Genomic DNA, 21,666 nt, shown 5'->3' with positions numbered 1-21,666 from the left:
ATCTTTCTTTTATCTTTATATTAAGAAAGTGTTTTAGAGCTTCTAAGAGGGATGAAAGAAAAAATGTATAAACATCCTTCCTAAAAAATTGCAGTACACTACTTTTTAAACAAAGAGATGTAGATTCTGTATGTTTCATATTTTTTTCCTGTATGTCTTACTTACCCCTATGTGCACCGCAGTTAATATAGTATATGACGTGTGTATTTGAAAAAATATGATATTAATGCACACATTATATATTGTTCTATGACTGGGATTTACATGGATCTAGTTTGCAGTGAGTGAGGTTGTCCGTCCCCATCAGCCTTTTTTTATTCGCTGGGCGGAAAACGATCTGAGGGATTTTTAAGAAAATGATTAAACAAAGATCTGTAAAATAAAAAAAATTATTTTAGAGAAGTAAATCCACGAGGATGGTTTTTCTTGTATTAGTTCTAGCTCAAGTTCTCCTCTCCGATGCCAGGGTGAGTAAACTACCCACAGAAGCTCTGATTCAATTCCTCATAAATCTTTAACTTTGAATCGGTGATTCAGCTGATTTTAACCAGTGGTAGAAAGTTTAGCGACTTCTTTCCAATTCATAAAATTCGGTTCCAATGTAATAAAAGAGTCAAATTATTTTCATTTTCTGCTTAACACAAACTCTAAATCTTTTATTTATTTTTAATTCCATGTTATTTTAATAATTTTGATCTCAAATTGAAAAAAGTTTGCCTTCGTCACGAAATTACTATAACCCAATACCATAATTACAATCAATTTTAAAAACACAACAATAAAAGTAATAAAAGTAACAATATTTTTTTATTAAATGAAATTTATTCTCTTAATGGCATATATAATTTCAAACTGGTTATAATTTGAAAAATATATATAAACGAATCATTATTTCCAATTCTAAAATATCTCTGAAGGAATTTGAAGACTTTCACAAGCTGATGAATCCACATGAACTTCAACATTATTTTGGAGTTTCTCATCATCAACATGTTAAACCACAGTCATACCAGGTTAACCATAGACTCTCCCTGCTTGTCCACCATTCCTCTCTTCATCGTCATTCACTTGGATCAATCCCACTTGAATCTTCTTTCTTGTTGAGCAGAAAGCACGCACCCTTTCACTGCGAGAGTTGTTGACAGCCGCCCCTCTGTCCTCCTACATCCGTCAGGTGGTCATAACTGCTAAACCAGATGTCAGCTTCAGAGGTTTTTGAAACCACAGGTTTGTGTGGAGTACGGGAATCGAACCCGTGAACACCATTCTGGACACCAATCCAGTTACTAGCTGTGGACAAGTGTGCTTAACTTCAGTGATCTAACGAGAACTGGTGTCGCACACTCTCCACCCCACCCCACTGAAATTATTTATTTTTAATTCCATGTTATTTTAATAATTTTGATCTCAAATTGAAAAAAGTTTGCCTTCGTCACGAAATTACTATAACTCAATACCATAATTAAATTAAATTTTTAAAACACAACAATAAAAGTAATAAAAGTAACAATATTTTTTTTATTAAATGAAATTTATTCTCTTAATGGCATATATAATTTCAAACTGGTTATAATTTGAAAAAAATATATAAACGAATTATCATTTCCAATTCTAAAATATCTCTGAAGGAGTTTGAAGACTTTCACAAGCTGATGAATCCACATGAACTTCAACATTATTTTGGAGTTTCTCATCATCAACATGTTAAACCACAGTCATACCAGGTTAGTGGGCAGAGCTTGCCAACGGCCTGGTCCAGGTCATTGGGCAGAGCTTGGCCATGGCTCGGNAAATTCTTAAATCAATTTTGTTGAAAGTTCAAGTTTGATTTGGGGCAAAATTAATATACAGTTATGATTATAATAATACTAAATATCAATATAAAACATTGTTCAGGTTTCTGTGTTTGGAAATACATACAACCTCAAGATGAAAAGAAACAATAAACTTCTTGCCCGAAATATGACTTACAGAGAGGTAAAAGAAACCAAAAATACTGAAGGAAATACTGGTTTAGCTTGCCTTTCCTCCTTTTTGGTGATAATTTTCACTCAAAATAATCAAAGAATTTGATTCCATGCCACAAACTTTTTTAGTGCGTTCCGAACTATCTTCGGGACGCCAGGTAGAATCTATATAGGCTATTACCAGTTTTCTGGTTCAGTTTTTTGGTTCTCACTGTAGATAAAACTTTTTCTAGATTGATGGACCCAGGACTAAAGATATTCAAATTAACAATGCTAAAAGGCTCAGGTACAACGTGTATTTAATATCATTATTATTATTATTTATTTCTTATCATTATTAATTAAATGACAAGAAAAAATTCATTTTGAGTTTTAAAATATAATAATTTAGATTTTTCAGCCAATTTGGTAAGCCGTTTGGCCACCTATAGCTAACGCATATATGTATATACATATATATAAGCGGAAAGCTTTATTATATAGATTGTATCAAAATTCTATATTTTAACTATAATTATCAAAGGAAGATTTGTAAACCATGGAAATCCTGGCGGAATCCAATAAAACATTACTATTTGATTAATTAAAAAGTTTTAAGATTAGCGGGATCCAATGAAAAGGTTTCATACCAACATTTTTTTGGGGATTCTGTACAATTACATTTTAAACCCGAAGAAATATTTATAGTTCAACAAACAAAATTTGAATATGTATTTTGTATTTTTTAGCCTTGCAGATGATACAGACTCTTGGGGGTTCAGGTAAAATTTATTATCAATCATCCATAGAAAAAAATTCAAACTTAAAAAAATCTTGTAAAAAGTTTTATTTTATTTTATGTTTAGTGAATGTGATCACTACCTTGGAATGGGAGCAGCACTCAGGAAATCAATTGTTTGTTTTTAAAAGAAAATTCATCATAATTTGAAAATTTAAATTTTAAAAATATAAAAAAACGAAAAATTTGAGAAAAAAACACGCAAAATGTTTATTTTCCAGTTCTTGTGGAGCAGAGGGGGTTCGTGGGCTAATATTTGACAACCAGACATATGAAGTATATCCTATAACAAAGGCAAGACAAATAAATTCAACATTGAAGGCGTAAAATCTAATCATCCTTAATTAAAAGGGTTACATGCCGGATTCACAACAGCGCCCTTTACAAAGAGAAATCCTTGGTTTTCTTTTTAAAATTGCTATTTTTCAATTGCGGTAACTAAATAAAACTGCCTTGAAGATTTATGCAGTAGAGAAAGGGATTAAAATTGAATAAATTGCTCCAATTTAGATAGAAAAATGACAAAACTTTCCTCTCTTTTGCGTATATACGAGAATCGTTGTGAATAGGTCTTTTAACTATCTCTTTCAATAGAAGGTCACCTGACATTTCGACAAAAGTTCCTTTTCAGTAAAACTTTTTTTCAGAATTCCATTGTCTTTAAATAATTTTCATGTAATAAATTTTAACTTTGATCTAATTGTTTTATTTTATTCAGAGAATGATGGAACTTTTTAGCGCTACAAACAGGTATTATTGCTTATTCTAAAAAAGTACTCATATTAAAAACTTTTTAAAATAGGACTGGACTAACAAGAGAACCACGTGGTCTCCCACATTTAATCAAAATGGCGGACAAAATACCGGAAATGGAAGATCTTGCCGTCGGCTCTTTCAAAACTAAAAACAAAAGAACTGGAAAACAGAGGAGAAACAAAAGTAAATATTTTCTGAATATTTTTCACTCTTAAATTCACACTTTATCTGTTCAGAACAGTTCAGAGCTGGTCGTCTTTACATAGAAACAGCTTTATTTCTTGATGCCGCAGCTTACCAGTCCTACAGCTACTTCTATAGTGCATCAGGATTCCCAAATCCAGACATCAAAATACGAGATCTGGTGCTCAGGTTCCTGCAAAATATTTTTTTATATTTTTATGTTTTTAAGTGACCAGTTTTAATAAAAAAAAATGAGACAAGGTTGAACCTTTTCTATTCAGTTTGAACCATCTCAGAAAAAAAAAAGTAGTTCAACTTTGTCTACACGGTTCAATTCTACTTATCGCTATTTATTAAATCGGGTTCCAAGTACAATAGTTAAAGAGCCTTTACTATCGAACCAGTGCAATATTTTAACCTTGAATGTCGATTTTTCGATTTTTTAAAATCTTTTGTTAGGCTACAAGCTGAAGAGATCTGAGTGATATATGTATTTGCAATTTTTAAGGAAAATATGATAATATCCAAAATCCAAAATTTTGAAAAATGTTTCAAGTTTGATCCAAGTAAAATTTGTCTAAATTATTTCAGCTGGATGAACTCAATACAAGCTCTTTACCACTTCCCATCTCTTGGTACTGCTGTAGACTTCTCTATCGTTAGACTAGAGATTCATAAAACACAGGTTATATTCAGATTATCCTTTCTATCATTTATTGTTAAAATTCAGTCTCTGCTTAAGCATGAACTTTCTGCAAATCTGAACGGGTGATGTGTTTCATTACAGGTTTATCGGCTTTCAAATGGCTTCGCAAAAATTTGACAGAGTTTCGCATATTTTAGAAGTATAAATATGGTCTGAAGTTTGATTTTATTACACTTTGCTAAAAATTGACTCTACCAGAAGATTTAGGCCTGAACGAATTTTCAAATTGATCGTGGACGAACGATTTATTGTGTGTTTTCTTTCATACTTTTTTCTTCTGTCAGAATCAAAATTTACAAGACACAAGAAATGAAAACTTGCGAAGAATATAAAAAATACGTGTGAGACTGCGAAGATTTTTGTAAAGCCAAAATAAAACCTTTAGTGTTAACACACGAACAAAATAATTTGCCCATCACTATTCTTGGGCTGAGTAAGGACTCTTTTCACTTGATTCAATTACTAAAATAAACTTTATTCTTTATTTTATTACAAATATTACAGCCTGCTGACTTCCCGAGCTATGATGGAGAAAGAGGACAACTACTCACATCCTTTTGTAATTACCAGGTCACTTTGCACATAACTTTGTAATTACATGGTCACTTTGAACATCATTTTTAATTACCAGGTCACTTTGCACATCATTTTGTAATTACCAGGTCACTTTGCACATCCTTTTGTAATTACCAGGTCACTTTGCACATCATTTTGTAATTACCAGGTCACTTTGCACATCATTTTGTAATTACCAGGTCACTTTGCACATCATTTTGTAATTACCAGGTCACTTTGCACATCATTTTGTAATTACCAGGTCACTTTGCACATCATTTTGTAATTACCAGGTCACTTTGCACATCATTTTGTAATTAACAGGTCACTTTGCACATCATTTTGTAATTACCAGGTCACTTTGCACATACTATTGTATTTATCTGGGAACTTCCCACTTCTATTCTAGGGTAAGAATAATCCTTTATTTCTTTTCTAGGTTAAGAATAGGTTTTCCAATCACAATCTTTGCACAAAAATCGTGCAATAATTGCGCAAAGATTTTCTTACGTTTCGAGTAAAAATTGCAAGAAATTTCGATATAATTTCGCATTGATGCGCAGAAGCTTTTTCGTGCAAATTATGAAGAACATCTTGGTTTTTACACATTTCGATATTCCTGGTATTTACCTATTTCGAGCTATTTCGTTAAATTTCGAGAAACCATTCCAGGATATGAATGTATCCAAAATTAAGTCAATCATTCAGAGCCCCAGTGCACTCCGGCACCTTTGGCCTCACTTCTAAGGTTTTAAGTAAGTCCCCATATAAGATAGGTAACAAACAAACAGACACCCAAACAAGAGAAATGTATACATACATCTAAATATAGATTCATAAATAGATAAACATATAGTGAATAGTGATGGCACCATTTTGCGTTTTTTTAAAACATATTTATCATTACAAATTTTTATTTAAGAAAGTAACCAACATTTTTAGCGTGTTAAACTAAAGAAAATGATAATAATGAAATTATTGTTCATGAATAAAATACTGCAGATATGGAAGTTTTTTTTACTAAAACTAATTCACATCATACTGTCAAAATATTTAAATCTTTTTTTATATTTGAGCAATAAGTCATAAAACAAATATTGCTTTTTTCGTATTCATGCGCAAAATCCTGCAAAAGTTATGACTTTTATTATGTATTTATCCGCAATTTGTGCAAACCTTGTATCGTATTGATACGAAATTATGCAAAATTTCTTGCAAAAAATGTCATTTCGTGCAAAAACACCAAACTGTTGCGCAAAAGAATTTACTGTTTTGTGGATCGAAACCCTAGTTAAGAATAATCCTAGCTATATTTCTTCTCTAGGGTAAGGATAATCTTATATTTCTTCTCTAGGGTAAGGATAATCTTATATTTCATCTCTAGGTTAAGGATAATAGTATATTTCTTCTTAGGGTAAGAAAAGTATCTATATTTCTACTCTAGGGTAAGAATAATCCTATTTGTATACTCTAGGGTATGAATAATCCTATATGTATACTCCAGGGTAAGAATAATCCTAAATGTATACTCCAGGGTAAGAATAATCCTATATGTATACTCTAGGGTAAGAATAATCCTATATGTATACTCTAGGGTAAGAATAATCCTATATGTATACTCCAGGGTAAGAATAATCCTATATGTATACTCCAGGGTAAGAATAATCCTATATGTATACTCTAGGGTAAGAATAATTCTATATATCTACTCTAGGGTAAGCCTAATCCTATATATCTACTCTAGGGTAAGAATAATCCTATATATCTACTCTAGGGTAAGAATAATTCTATTTATCTACTCTAGGGTAAGCCTAATCCTATATATTTACTCTAGGGTAAGAATAATCCTATATTTTTACTCTAGGGTAAGAATAATTCTATATATCTACTCTGGGGTAAGCCTAATCCTATATATTTACTCTAGGGTAAGAATAATCCTATATTTTTACTCCAGGGTAAGAATAATCCTATATTTTTACTCCAGGGTACGAATAATCCTATATGTATACTCTAGGGTAAGAATAATCCTATATGTATACTCTAGGGTAAGAATAATTCTATTTATCTACTCTAGGGTAAGCTTAATCCTATATATCTACTCTAGGGTAAGCTTAATCCTATATATCTACTCTAGGGTAAGCTTAATCCTATATATCTACTCTAGGGTAAGAATAATCCTTTATATCTACTCTAGGGTAAGCCTAATCCTGTATATTTACTCTAGGGTAAGAATAATCCTATATTTTTATTCTAGGGTAAGAATAATCCTATATTTTTACTCTAGGGTAAGAATAATTCTATATGTCTACTCTAGGGTAAGCCTAATCCTATATTTCTACTCTAGGGTAAGAATAATCCTTTATTTTTACTCTAGGGTAAGAATAATTCTATATATCTACTCGAGGATAAGAATAATCCTATATTTCTACTTTAGGGGAAGAATAATCCTGCCGGAGATTCGAATCCTCAGCACTGGGATATCGGGCTTCTTGTGTCAGGATTAGGTCAGGAATAAAGTCAGATAATATTTTTTTAAGGTATTCTGCCATTTTACCAGAATTTTTTATTTTCTTTCGTTACAGATTTCTGGTCAATGGAGGGAGGGAAAAAAAGTTATCTAACCATGGGTCTTGCAACTGTAACAGGTAAAATATTATTTGAAGCAATCTTCATGACCGGATAAGTTCAGTCGTTTTGACGTTTATTGGATACAAACAAACTCATGGGTATTCCGGGGCGTGACAAAGGCTAGATATAAAGAAAAAATGATCATTGTTTATACTCCCTGATGAGAATTGCCGTGTCAAAAGAGTTATAGCTTATACTTTAGCCATTTACCCACGCTCGGACGAACTTATTAGGATTTGAACCTGGTCAACACCAGGTATTCATATAACCGCAATATTCGACTTAATTTTAGCTAAATGTGTGCAGTGTACTGCAATGTTTATTGTTTAGGTCTCTGTAAAGTGTACTGCGTCTGCAACCATGAATAAATACTGCAACGTTTATTGTTTACTAATATGTATAGTGAACTGCAATGTTTATTGTTTAGGAATATGTATAGTGTACTGCCTTTTATGATTTTTAGTAATCTGTATAGTGTACTGCAATGTTTATTCTTTAGGAATATGTACTGCAATGTATAATGCTTAAGAATATCTATAGTGCACTGCAATGTATAATGTTTAATAATCTGTATAGTGTACTGCAATGTATAATGTATATGGTTTAGTAATCTGTAAAGTGTACTGCAATGTTTATTGTTTAGGAATATGTATAGTGTACTGCAATGTATAATGTTTAGTAATCTGAATAGTGCACTGCAATGTATAATGTTTAATAATCTGTATAGTGTACTGCAATGTATAATGTTTAATAATCTGTATAGTGTACTGCAATGTATAATGTTTATTAATCTGTATAGTGTACTGCAATGCATAATTTTTATTAATCTGTATTGTGTAGTGCAATATATAATGTTTATAAATCTGTATAAGTGTACTGCAATGTATAATGTTTATTAATCTATAGAACTGCAATGTTTAGGAATTTGCACGAACAACTACGGTTGTGTTATCGGAGAACTAGGAGTTAGGAGTCCGGAAGGAAAACCATATCCATCTACAGGTATATCTTTAAACCAACCATATCCATCTACAGGTATATCATTAAACCAACCATATCCATCTACAGGTATATCATTAAACCAACCATATCCATCTACAGGTATATCATTAAACCAACCATATCAATCTACAGGTATATCATTAAACCAACCATATTCATCTACAGGTATATTAATAAACCAACCATATCTATCTACAGGTATTCATTAAACCAACCATATCCATCTACAAGTATATCATTGAACCAACCATATTCATCTACAGGTATATCAATAAACCAACCATATCTATCTACAGGAATATCAATAAACCAACCATATCCATCTACAGGTATATCATTAAACCAACCATATCCATCTACAGGTATACCATTAAACCAACCATATCCATCTACAGGTATACATTAAACCAACCATATCCATCTACAGGTATTTATTAAACCAACAATATCCATCTACAGGTATACATTAAACCAACCATATCCACCTACAGGTATTTATTAAACCAACAATATCCATCTAAATTCTACAGATTTTCATTAAACAAGCCATATCTATCTACTGGTATTCATTAAACCATATCCAGCTACAGTTCTGTTTGATTTGCCAATGGTTAATTAATCAAAGGTGTATGTGATTTGTAACGAGCAATAAAATGGTCGAGATGTGTTCCATTTAAAGTAGAAAAACTGTTTAATTTTTTATCGGATAAAATAAAAATAAAAATATTGTCGATAAAGACTTAGGTTGAAAGATCACAAATATTAAGTTGATTTTTTTATTTGCCTTTTGTATAAATTGTATTTGTTTAAGGGTTTACGTCTGTATATGTGATGGCCCATGAGATCGGACATAACCTTGGGATGAGTCATGATTCCAGTGGTAACTCATGTGATGCTAATGGTTTTATCATGTCTCCTTCTAGAGGAACAGTTGGTGAGGATTAGATAGATTTCAATTCACTTTTCATCTTCTGCTGAGAATGTAAAATTGTTTTTGGATTTTTTTTTTGAAATAAAGATCGTATTTTTCTCAAATCTTGTTTGCTCTGACCATTTTAAAATTTTTCAAAATTTTGCTTTTCAAAAAGTTTTTTTTTTTTTGGGGGGGGGGGAGGTTTGAGACACATTTCGAGATTTTCACTTCAAAAGACTGGCAGAAACTTACTTTCATTTTCTTTAGTTTGTTTAGAGTTGGATTGGGGCAAAAACTATGTTTTAAGATAACTTTATTTAAAGGAGAGACAGCTTGGTCTCAATGCTCCAGAGATGTAATTTCTTCTTTAAACCTAGATTGTCTAACAGACCAGGAACTTTACAATTTCATAAATAATATAATAAGCAAAACATTCGCATTCGAAATTGGTTAATTGGATTGAAGATTGTAAAAAATTATCTTTAATTTACAGAATGACATGTCTGATGTTAAAAGCTTTGTAAGATCAAGATAAGATTTCCATGTTTTTAACTTTGAAAATGGAGTATTTCAATTTGTGATTTCTCTATCAAAGTAACTTCTGGATTTCTGCTGCAGAAGCAAGAGAGGAAATTTGAATTTAACGCTTGTCAAGCTAGACAAACTACAACTACGACGATATAAAGGTTTAAACGGTATCGTTCTAAATCGGACATGCCCCACTTTCTTTTTTTAAATGAAGGGTCACTTGAAATTACAACGACAATGCCTAATTATGAATAATAAAGTTTTTTTGAGTGAAAGCATTTAGAAAATTTTGTATTATTTAGAACACTCTCTACATAAAGAAAAACGTCCTTTTTTGCCTTAATCTTTAAATATCTAAATGTTGACAATAAGTTCAAAGGAGAATGTTGAAAAACAATTCTCTGTGCAGTATTACCTTTTCGTAATAATGTTGTTATAGATATATTATTATAATTGTATTGTACTGCAGCCTGCTGCTATGGTATCTGAACTAGATCATAACAAGTACAACAACAATCCTGGACAAACCATAGACGCAGATACACAGTGTAAAATACTGCTCTTTGATAACGATGCAAGTATGGAAAATAACGATGACAACATCCAGGATATATGTTCAAGGTTAGATTCAATATTCAGGATATATGCTCTAGGTTGGATTCAATATACAGGATATATGTTCAAGGTTAGATTCAATATCCAGGATATATGTTCAAGGTTGAATTTAATATCCAGGATATATGTCAAGGTTAGATTCAATATTCAGGATATATGCTCAAGGTTAGATTCAATATTCAGGATATATGCTCAAGGTTAGATTCAATATCCAGGATATATGTTCAAGGTTAGATTCAATATCCATCTTTTTATTCTGAAATCTCTGTCACTGAATCATGACATCATTTTATTATAAGAAAGGCGATTAACTCAAAATTTTTTTTAAAGGAAAAATATTTTAATATTAATACAAAATGTGTATTTCAGTTTGAAGTGCAGAAGTCCACATAGGATAGGTTACTACAGGTCAAATTATAAAAAAGTTTAGATATTTTTTTATAAAAAAGTTTAGATATTTTTTATAAAAAACTTCTAGGTTTTAATAATAAATACTCAGATCTGGGCCCGCCCTAGAGGGCACTCCTTGCGGTAACAATGTTATTTGTCAGCAAGGAGGCTGTGTTAAAAATACAATCAGGTATGTATACTATCTACAGTGATAACAAGAAAACTCTGAAAAAGGAAGACGACATTACAGCAATTCTTAAGTGTATTTGATGTTGTTACAATGCACATAGTTTTATTAAACAATCCTTATTTTTAATCACCAATTTAGTGAAATGTGTCTGTTCACACTCCACAAGTGATGTGTCGAATTCTTATTGGACTTTTTAAAATATTTCCTTGTTTTTAAAAGTCGTCTTTTTATTTGATAGTTTACTGATTATTACCGTAGTGCGTGACATTTACTTTACATTTTTACAGACCACTTTACAGATCACTTTACTCGCAGTAGTCCCAAAGTAGTCTCTTTTTATAAACATATTCTTTATTTACTTTATTTTTTAGTCCTGAAGAATTCTCTTTATGTAATCATATCCTTTACTTGCTTTATCCTTAGTCCTAGAATAGTCTTTTTATGTAATTTTTATATTTTTAATCCTGAAGTAGTCTCTTTCTGCAAACATATTGTTTATTTGCTTTATCTTTAGTCCTGAAGAATTCTCTTTATGTAAACATATCCTTTACTTGCCTTATCCTTAGTCCTAGAGTAGTCTTTTTATGTAATTTTTATATTTTTAATCCTGAAGTAGTCTCGTTTTGCAAACATATTGTTTATTTGCTTTATCTTTAGTCCTGAAGAATTCTCTTTATGTAAACATATCTTTTACTTGCTTTATCCTTAGTCCTGGAAACTCTTTATGTGAACATTTTTTTTACTTCTTTCATACTAGTCTATATATATAAACATGTCATTTTCTTGCTTTATCCTTAGTTTAAGGAGTAGTCTTTTAATTTAATTGTTTTGTCCTTAGTCCTGGAGTAGTCTCTACATCCTCCTGGTCTGATTGGTCCTTTAGTGAGTGCAAGTCAGGTTAACTAAATATTTACAGTCTTTCTAGTTCTCGAATTTTCTGATTTTTTTAAATAAGGAAACTTTTTTCATTATTGATCTTATTATTCTTGAATATTTTTATGGGATATTTAATTGTATAGAATACTAAGGAAAATCACTTCCATTTAGCGACTTATTTCTCTAATTTCCCATTAATTAATATGAATTATTTGATAAAAGTCGATAAAAAGAATATTTAAAAATGAAATAAATATTAATGTTCCAGGATGTCTAACCCGAAGCAAAGGGTTTGTTACTAAAACAAGAACATGCATAAAACAAACTCCAGTCAGGGAGAATTAAATGAAAATTATCTGTATGTATTGACTTTTTGATATTTTCATCTGTTAGATTAAAAAAAATATTTTAAAATTCTTAATTTTTTGTTGAATAATACTCAATTAAATATTAGTGTTTAAGTGCTGAAATATCCACTTATTATTTAAAACAATAAATCTATCTATACACTGACGTTTTTAAATTTAAAAAAAAGTTTATTTAAAAGGAGAAATAATTTTTTGTCGAAAATCATTTAAAACATAACAGTTCTGCTTCCTCATGTCCGGGTAACTCCCAGGAGGTTACACTGTGTGATAATCCTGATTGCAAGGTATTTAACTTAATTCAGATCTTTAAAAATTTATTTTGAAAGAAACTAAACACTTGCAAAAATTTATAATTTCCTATTACCCAACACCTTCTCGACCTGATGGTTTTAAACTTTAACTTTTTTATCTAGCAGAATTCATAGTATTTGAAAAAACAAGGGTTTAAAACATCAGGTTGCAAAGATATAAATACAATAAAGTTAGAGCTTGAGGCAAGTGTTCACTTAGTTTCAAGGTTTTTAGACAAATTAAATACGTCATTTTATCTTTGATTTCAGGGCTATGATGTTCCGACAAACTTTGCAAACAAACAGTGCTTTAGTTTTAAACAGGAAGGTTTTTTTCACAAATTTTGTTTTTAAATCACAATATTCATTATCATGATTTTAAGTCACAATATTCATTATCATGTTTTTAAATCACAATATTCATTATCATGTTTTTAAATCATTATTTATTAGAATCAATAAAATCTATAATTTATTTAATGTTTCCATTATGATTGGTAAGGAAATTGTGATATTAAAAATCTTCAGTACAACAAAAACTACTAAATGTGTATAATTGGCCTTTTTTGTTTTCATATTATCTAATATATAAAATATAGGAAGTCTTCAGTTCAAAAATCTAAGGGCATTTAAATTGTTATAATTTATAAACTATAACTAAATTTTGTTCTAAAATATTTGTTATTTATTTATATTCTCTGAATCAATTATTTTTATTTTCTTAAAAGTGGCTCTTAATAAAAATGGTTTCCCCACCTCGCATAGTTTAACTGTAATGCTTACCCCACCTCGCAGGAATAATAAAAAAATCAATGTTTAAATGTCGTCGTCATATATTTCTGATATTCTCTCGGCCTAGTGTTTGTTCTGTCTGGATGATGTGCTATACAATGCATTGTTAAGAAATATTGGAACCCAGCCTCCATATGACAAGGACAGGGTTGACATGGCGTGTACTATAAGCTGCAGGTAAAGTCCCAATAACGTCTTAGTTCCGCGCGGCATTATTACGTAAACACAATTATATGAGTACGTATCTAAGTTTAAATATTTAACATCAAAACTTATAATCTTGATTCTGGGGAATTTCCAAATGTGGTTCACCATCTTATCATGTATCGGAAATCAAAGAAACACACTGTTGGGACACAGCGTGTAGTGTGTTTATGTAATATATTAAGGCTCTTTAATCACATAGCTAAGAGTGTAATTATAAAATGACGCTCTGCTTGGATATATTAGAAATTTTCATATAATGTACCCTAACAAAAGATTCCGAGCGTAAAAAAATTTAAAAAATTGTTTAAAATAGATCGGCGACTTGATAAGCATATTCGTTACGTTACTTTACTTAATTATTAACAAATGGGTTTAAAAAGTGCACAAGTGCCCAGCTCTAGCTCTACTACACAGAAGGCAGACCACTTTTTAAAGGTAATATATCGGGCATCCTTTTTTTCTTCTAATATCATTATCTTTAAATCGCATTACAACATAAAATTTTTATGTTTAATGTTAGTGGCAGACATTAAGCGTTTTTTTCATAAACTAAGGACTGATAGTTGGGTACTTTTAACTTTAGCCGAGTAATTCTTATAAATTTACAAACCAAATATGTACAGTATAGATCGACTTGACCAAAACATTTTGAATAAATCAAAAACCAACCTTTTAGCGACATTTTACATTATAATTCCAATCTTTTGCGGTTACCTCTGCATGTGCAAATGTATTTATAAAGGCAGGTTAAGGGAGGCTGGTATTATGCCCCTGTGTACAAAATGTAATTATAAATGCTGGTGAAGGGAGGCTGGTATTATGCCCCTGTGTACAAAATGTAATTATAAAGGCAGGTTAAGGGAGGCTGGTATTATGCCCCTGTGTACAAAATGTAATTATAAAGGCAGGTGAAGGGAGGATGGTATGCCCCTGTGTACAAATGTAATTATAAAGGCAGGAGAAGGGAGGCTGGTATGCCCCTGTGTACAAAATGTAATTATAAAGGCAGGTGAAGGAAGGATGGTATGCCCCTGTGTACAAATGTAATTATAAAGGCAGGTGAAGGGAGGATGGTATGCCCCTGTGCTTGAGCTGAATGATATGCCGAACCTGTCTGCATATTTCCCAGATGGAACATGGTGTCACAATGACGGGGAGGTAGATTACTACTGCAGGTTTACTAATTTTCTTTTTATTGGACACTTACAGTTTGGGACTCATATAAATATGGAATGAGAAAATGACATTTAAGAAATTCTATGTGTTTTTATGATATTATTATAAAGCATTAGTTTTACCAGAAGCTTTAGAAGTCGACTTATTCAGTGAAATGGGCCTGAATAACACTAATCAATTTTTTGTGTTTCATGTACAGTGAAACCCTTAGTAACGAATACATCTGAAGAATTAATTAAATGTCGTCTTGACAATTTTTCAATGAGTTTTATACTTTATTACGTAAATTTCAGTATTTGCGAAAATAAATAAATATCCATGAATATGCTGGAACAGTTTTAAAAAGTTCCATATAATCATTTAATTCAAAAACTAAATATCTGCAACATTCCATTATCAGAAAGGGAAGAATACGACATTTGATGAATTCTTTCGATGTATTTGTTATTAAGGGTTTCACTGAATGTTCATTGGACCATTTAATATCATAAGTTAAGTCAATAAGTGGCCTTGCTATTTCACAGTTTTACAAGTTCCAATTGATCGAATTGTTGAAAAAATTGCACACAAGTAGTTCCAAAGAGCTTTATTCTTTACAATACTTTCTGTTGAGGACTTAAAAAAGAAATTTAATCCATAAATTAGCTATTTTCCAGGAACCATCAGTGCGTCATCAGTGATCTAGGAGTTTCTAGTAACGCGCTCCCTGGTGGACAGTACAGTATTCCTAGGGTAAAGCAAAATGAACTCCTTAAATCCTTGTTTACCATACAGGGTTACCCACAAAGGATGAGACTTCAGAGACGACTGTACGGAATTTATGCTTATCTATATGATTCTCTGCAACTATAAACTTCTGTATTTCTTTGATAAAACAATATATTAGACCTTTAAAGACCACGTTCAAATTCAATGCTGCAGAAGACTTAATCTAAATTTGGTATTGTCATATTTGAATAGTTTCAAGTCGTCTTTGCAGTCTCATCCTTTGTGGGTAACCCTGTAACAGCTTGGCACTTGCCACAACTTAGTTCATTAGAAAAACAAACAATTCCCTACAGCTTGTAGACCAAGTTTGTTGAATACTTTGGCATTTATCAAATTAAAGAAAATTAGAACTATGCGATTTGGAAATTTTCATGTATAAAACAGGGGCAAATGGTGATATTGTCACAAAAAGGTTTAACATTATAGGTCATTGAATTGATATCTCTCCCCCCAGTTACGCCATTATGACTACTCATCAAGATACATTTTTATCATTTAATATTTACAAAAAATTAGTATTATTGATATTATTGTTATAGGAGGTGATGAACTATTTCACCCTGAACGAGGACAAGGTGGCCCTTAGCAACAACCCCCGCCCTCAGGTAGATATGCTTATTTAGAATTAAAAAATGAGGGAAAGTTTTCCATCTAAAGTACATTTCATTTATAAATTATGCCATTGTTATTTATAAACCACAGTTTTATAAACATAAAAACTTATTTCTTAACTTGTTAATCTTGATTCAGAAACTACACCTTAACGACATATTTTGTCCTAGAACGGTCGGCGTTTATATCAATACAATAAAGACGATATTTCTCTTTAAGTTGTGATTTTTCAAATTACAAGTTTGCATGTAAATAAAGAGAAGCTATTGATTAAAAGCTTCTCTTTGTTTCCATGTTTATGTCTAGCATAACTGTTTGAATTAGCATGGTAGAAATCAAAATTGAAATCGAAAGTCGTCTTAATTATATTGATATTTTTGACGACGACTGTATCTGAGTAATTTACGCCCAATTTTCTAATTTCTGATTTCATTTTAATAATTAAACTAAAGATTTTCCTGTACATTTGGACTCCCTTACTTATACTAGTACTAACCTAAACTTTTTTCACTCTATTCATGAATGTGTTATCAAAAATTTACTGGCGCAATTCTAGTGACACTTTATCTATTTTTTCTACGTTTATTTAGGATAACAATGAAGCGAAGGAAGACGATTGGGAAGTTATGGATTACATTAATATATAAAGTATTTAAAATTAATTTACAAAATAGAAATTTACATTTTGAAATATACGGCATAACAGAAGGAAAATTGAACATTCAGAGAAAAGGGTGAAGAGAGAATTTTGGAAAACTGTGTGTATTGTTTATGTTAAAATGTTAAAATATATTTGATAATGGTTTGACATAGTTTATATATTTTATATCGCTTAACTACGGAGGCCCAGGCATTATTACCCATTCAAGGTATTTTAGTTCGAGTCCAGGTTAATCATTTAGATTGCAGGTGAACGTAACACTCCTGCCCTAGGAGAAAATTTGGATGCAAAAAGATTTTTTTCAACAATAGTGTTAAACAAGATTGGAAAAATGAAATCATCCCCATTGACTTGTCCTTGATTTTCTTCTAAGTAAACCCAAGCCCCTTGCCCAGGGTGAAGTGTTACAGACTTTTTCACTTTTGCAATTCTAGATTTTTGACCTGAAATTGTATTAATTCCTTCCTTAACTTTGCTGCTACTGCTATCTGCCTCATCTTCTGTGTCACTCCAACTACTTTCTTCTGCTCCTTGCACATAACTACCTTGGTTTGCTACCTCATACCTAGTTCTAACACTACTTCTTAGACTATTCCTACTTATGATACTCCCTGTCTGCACCCTTTCTAGGGACGCAGCTCTTGTCCTGGTAGAGTCAGAACTCTCTCTTGATCTGCTTCTTCTTCTCAGGGGAGCTGTAGAGTCTGGTCTCTGTGCCCAGCTTTCCTTGAGTGCTGCTTTAAGTGATTTTGCAATTGACGACTTTGCTCCTCTCTTAGACTTGATGCTTTCTGGTTGCTTGAATTCTGCAACATATCTGTCTGTAGGAACTGATATTCTGCTGGATCTTCTTCTGGTAACTTCCGTAGTGCTGCTGCCATCCAACGAACTTGGTATTGCTGCTTCAATATTCTGTTGGGGGGGGGGGAAAGTTTATTTCCACCGGAATTTCCCCTCCACTACTTGTTCTCCGACCTTCCTGTTCTCTGGTAGGGGTGTTTATTACTGCAGGATCATTATCTCTCCCTACTATTTCGTCACTGACTTCTGTCTCTGGTCTTCTTGGTTCCGGAGTTTTGACTGGTTCTGGTTCTGGGATTAGGTTGGCTGCCGACCCCGTTATCTCTCTGTCATCCGTCAGCAGAAAAATTCTTGCTGGGGACGAATTAGTGGAAAAATGTTGGGTTGCATTATGAGCCAAAATTAAAGTTGGGAGGGATTTTTCCCAGTCATTTTCTCCATTTGCTTTCTTTGCTTTCAAAAGTGCCCAAAAAGTTCTATGAAATCTTTCAACAGGGTTAGATTGATGATTGTGGCTGAAACCAATTTTAATGTTAACATCTAAAGCATTGAGAAGATTTTTTAACAATGCATTATCAAATTCTTTTCCTTGATCCATCCTAATTGTTGCAGGTGCTCCATACAGGCTAATCCAGTTTGTCATTATTGCGTTCACGACAGACCGAGCTGATTTGTCTGGTAGAGGCACTGCTGCAACATATCTAGAAAATTGATCAAGTAGAGTCAAAATATATTTATTTTTATTACTTAAACTTGTAATTGGGCCTACCAAATCGACGCAGAGAACTTCATTCACATTTAACACTCGTCCATCGAATGGGTCGACCTGCTGCAAGTTTACCTGTTCCCTGTGTAAGCAACCTGGGCATTCAGTGACAAATTGTGCTGTGTCAGCTCTCCATCCTGGCCAGAAAAAATGTTCTTTTACCTGTTGTGTTGTTCGTTGTACACCCCAATGTTCACGTACATGTACTGCTAGCAGAGCTTGATACCTGTGCGAGGGTGGGATGACAATTCTCATCTTGGGATTCGAACCAAACTCGTCTTCGAGTAGATATACTAACCTTGTAGAACTTGTTGTAGTTGCGTCTGTCAACCTGAGTTGTTTTCTTACCTTGTACAGTTGCAGTACGTCATCGTGTACATCCTCAAAAGTCGACGTGTCAATCCTTTTTTCATCAATTTTACCTGTGTTGAAGTTAAACCAAGATTTGACCATGAGCATGGCACTGTCTTCGTTCTGAGCTTTTTCCAGGTCCACTTGATTGATCAATATCTTACCTTTAAACGTTCCTATCAAAGGGGGGCCCCTTCCTTCATCAGACCTGGATCCAGCCAGGTGCCAAGGGGGTTGGATGATTGTACATATCTTACCTTTGCACGAGGGGGGTAGATATTCCGAACTGGGACAATTGTTCATCTTTGACAATGTTACCTGATTAATTTCAATTAAATTCGGCTTTTCACCAATTTTTAATTGTTTCAAGGGCAGGGGGAACATGTCTTGATTACCTTGCGTAATTGAATCTGTGTCAGAGGGGGGGGGGAGCCATCCATATGGGTTGCTCTGGAGATCAAATCGGCATTAATATTTGTTTTACCTGCACGGTGCATTACAGAAAAATTAAATTGTTGAATATAATCTAGCCATCGCCTGATAGTACCTCCCGAGTCCTTCATGGTTGACCAGTGAAGTACTGTTGTGGAGTCCGTAACGACGATGAACTTATTCAACCTTAACAAAGATTCAAATTTAGTTAAACCAAAGACCAAAGCGAGAAGTTCACCTTTAGAACTATGGTAATTACTTTCGTAATTTCTGCATTTTCGCCCTTTAACACCTAAAAATTTCTCAACATTATCTTGTTCCTGGGATAAAACTGCACCAATTGCGGTTTTAGAGAAATCTATAGTTAAAATAAAAGGTTTTGCGGTTGGAGAGAAGTCAGGCGTGGCTCTACACGGGGCTGCTGCAAACATCCGTTTTAAAATGTTAAAATTACTCGTCATCTCTGGAGTCCACACAATAAACCTATTATTTTTAACACTGTTTAGTTCAGCCGTAACATTCGCGAAACCTGGTAAAAAATCACGATAATAATTAGTAAAACCCAGGAACGCTGACAACTCTTTTCCGGTCTGGGGCAGCGGCCACTCTACAATTTTCTGAACATAAGATGGGATTAATTTAACTCCGTCAGCGTTGACCAGGTGACCAAGATATTCAACTTCTTCCTGAAATAAATGTGTTTTACTTGCGTTTAGTCTGATTCCTGCCTCCCTGTGAGCATCAAAAACTAATTTTAATAAATGAACATGAGATATCCAGGTCCTTGCTATGTATTAATATGTCATCGAGGTACGCGGCTATGCCGGGTACCCCTAAAACATCTACCAGTCTCTGTACAAACCTACAATAAGAAGCTCCTGCGTTGCGTAGCCCAAAGGGCATACGCAGGAATTGGTATAAGCCGAATGTTGTCGCAAAAGCGGTTATCGGTCTGGAGCTCTCCTCTACCTCTATGGTGTGGTACGCTTGGGAGGCGTCAAGTGTTGAGAAGTACCTGGATTTACCTAAGGAAGTTAAAATTTCAGAAATATTAGGGGTGGGGAAGCTGTCGGTCACGGTGAGGTCATTGACCCGGCGGAAATCTAAAACCCAGCGTGTCTCCCCGCTCTTCTTGGTCAGTGGTCACGGGGACCAAGGGCGAGGACCAGGGAGACGTGCTGGGTTCTATGACTTCATTTTTTAACCAAAGGTCAAATTGGGCGCATAAATTTTCTTTTAAATTTGGCGGAATCGGTCTCATTCTTTGGTTAACGGGCCGGGCATTTGGTACTAATTCAATTTTAAATGTTTCCCAGGTAGTTTTACCTACTTTACAGTCCTCAGTGGTAAAAATATCCTGATTATCATTTATCATTGAAAATAGCATGTTTTTAACCGAAACATTTTCTTGCAAAATTTTGTTCTCATTAAGTTTTAATTCCGCCCAAATCCTATCCGTGACCGCAGGATCCTTTGCCCTATTATTTACAACATTAATAACAGGTTTAGTTTTGTTCTCAGAAATCATAGAGCCATGGGCTATTAATTGATTGGGAGAAATAACAACGTCTTTATCAGACAAATTCGTATACACAATAATAAGTGACTTATCTTTCTGTTGTGTTTTGTGACGGTAGACTACAGGTAGAGCACCATCAAGTAGTTCATCATCAAGGGGTTGAACATTGATGAAAGAAGCAGGGTTTACTGGTACATTAACTTCAATCGCTCTGGTTGTACACTTTGAAATTGTCACAAAGTTTTTAGATGTTAACAACATTACAGGTGCACCCTCATTGTCAATTGCAAAGTCTTGAGGGTGGGGGGGCTTTCGAACAGGGGAGGGGGATTTATCAAAAGACTTTCTAGGGGTTCTAGTGGGGGGTCTGGATCTGTTTGAAACATTTGCAATGAGGTCCTGTGTCTCTGATGTAGTGTTGTGTACAACCTTCGCTGCTAATGGTTCTAAAACTGGACTCAGACTGTTAGTTTTCAAAAAATTTACCCCTATTATAACTGGCAGGGATAAATTTTTTAAAACAACAGCTGAGCCTGAAAAAATTGTAGACATTTGGTTAAACCTAATCCTAACTTCTAACTGCCCTACTGTCTCCATCGTCGAATTTGAACTAGCCCCATTTGCTGAATTCAAATTCGATGGTATTAGGTCACTAAGTTTGCCCTGCATTTGGTTAGTGAAAAAATCCTCACTGATAGCGACGCCCGTTGGTTTAAGGGCGCCAGTATCGATTAAAATTTTAGTATTATTAAAATGGTTACCTGAGTCCAATACTTATAGATGTAAATAGCCCCAAAATCAAAATTTGGGTTATATGTCATTTTTTCCGTGCGTCT

The 21,666-nt window shown here is 33.1% G+C and overlaps 1 protein-coding gene across 1 annotated transcript; it reads left to right on the top strand.

Annotated features, from left to right (window-relative positions):
* Positions 1–1,896: 1,896 nt before the first annotated feature.
* On the top strand, positions 1,897–17,008 carry LOC111716838 (A disintegrin and metalloproteinase with thrombospondin motifs 7; the record flags this gene model as incomplete). The annotated part of the gene is given in 28 exon segments (XM_023492333.1): positions 1,897–1,977; positions 2,201–2,253; positions 2,696–2,728; positions 2,813–2,851; positions 2,967–3,039; positions 3,464–3,495; positions 3,548–3,684; positions 3,738–3,873; positions 4,276–4,369; positions 4,895–4,960; positions 7,380–7,449; positions 7,528–7,590; positions 8,495–8,575; positions 9,387–9,509; positions 9,812–9,882; positions 10,486–10,637; positions 11,001–11,039; positions 11,131–11,211; positions 12,050–12,108; positions 12,356–12,422; positions 12,676–12,739; positions 13,016–13,091; positions 13,474–13,517; positions 13,605–13,714; positions 14,800–14,919; positions 15,577–15,652; positions 16,228–16,293; positions 16,891–17,008. Coding segments are annotated over 28 exon segments (2,163 nt in total), but the record flags the coding sequence as incomplete, so codon positions are not given.
* Between the last annotated feature and the right edge of the window lie 4,658 nt (positions 17,009–21,666).

The sequence above is a fragment of the Eurytemora carolleeae genome, unplaced genomic scaffold (assembly GCF_000591075.1).
Source record: "Eurytemora carolleeae unplaced genomic scaffold, Eaff_2.0 scaffold2229, whole genome shotgun sequence".
Classification (NCBI taxonomy): Eukaryota; Metazoa; Arthropoda; class Copepoda; order Calanoida; family Temoridae; genus Eurytemora; species Eurytemora carolleeae.
Note: the sequence above shows the minus strand (reverse complement) of the source record. Positions and strands in the feature narration are given on the sequence as shown.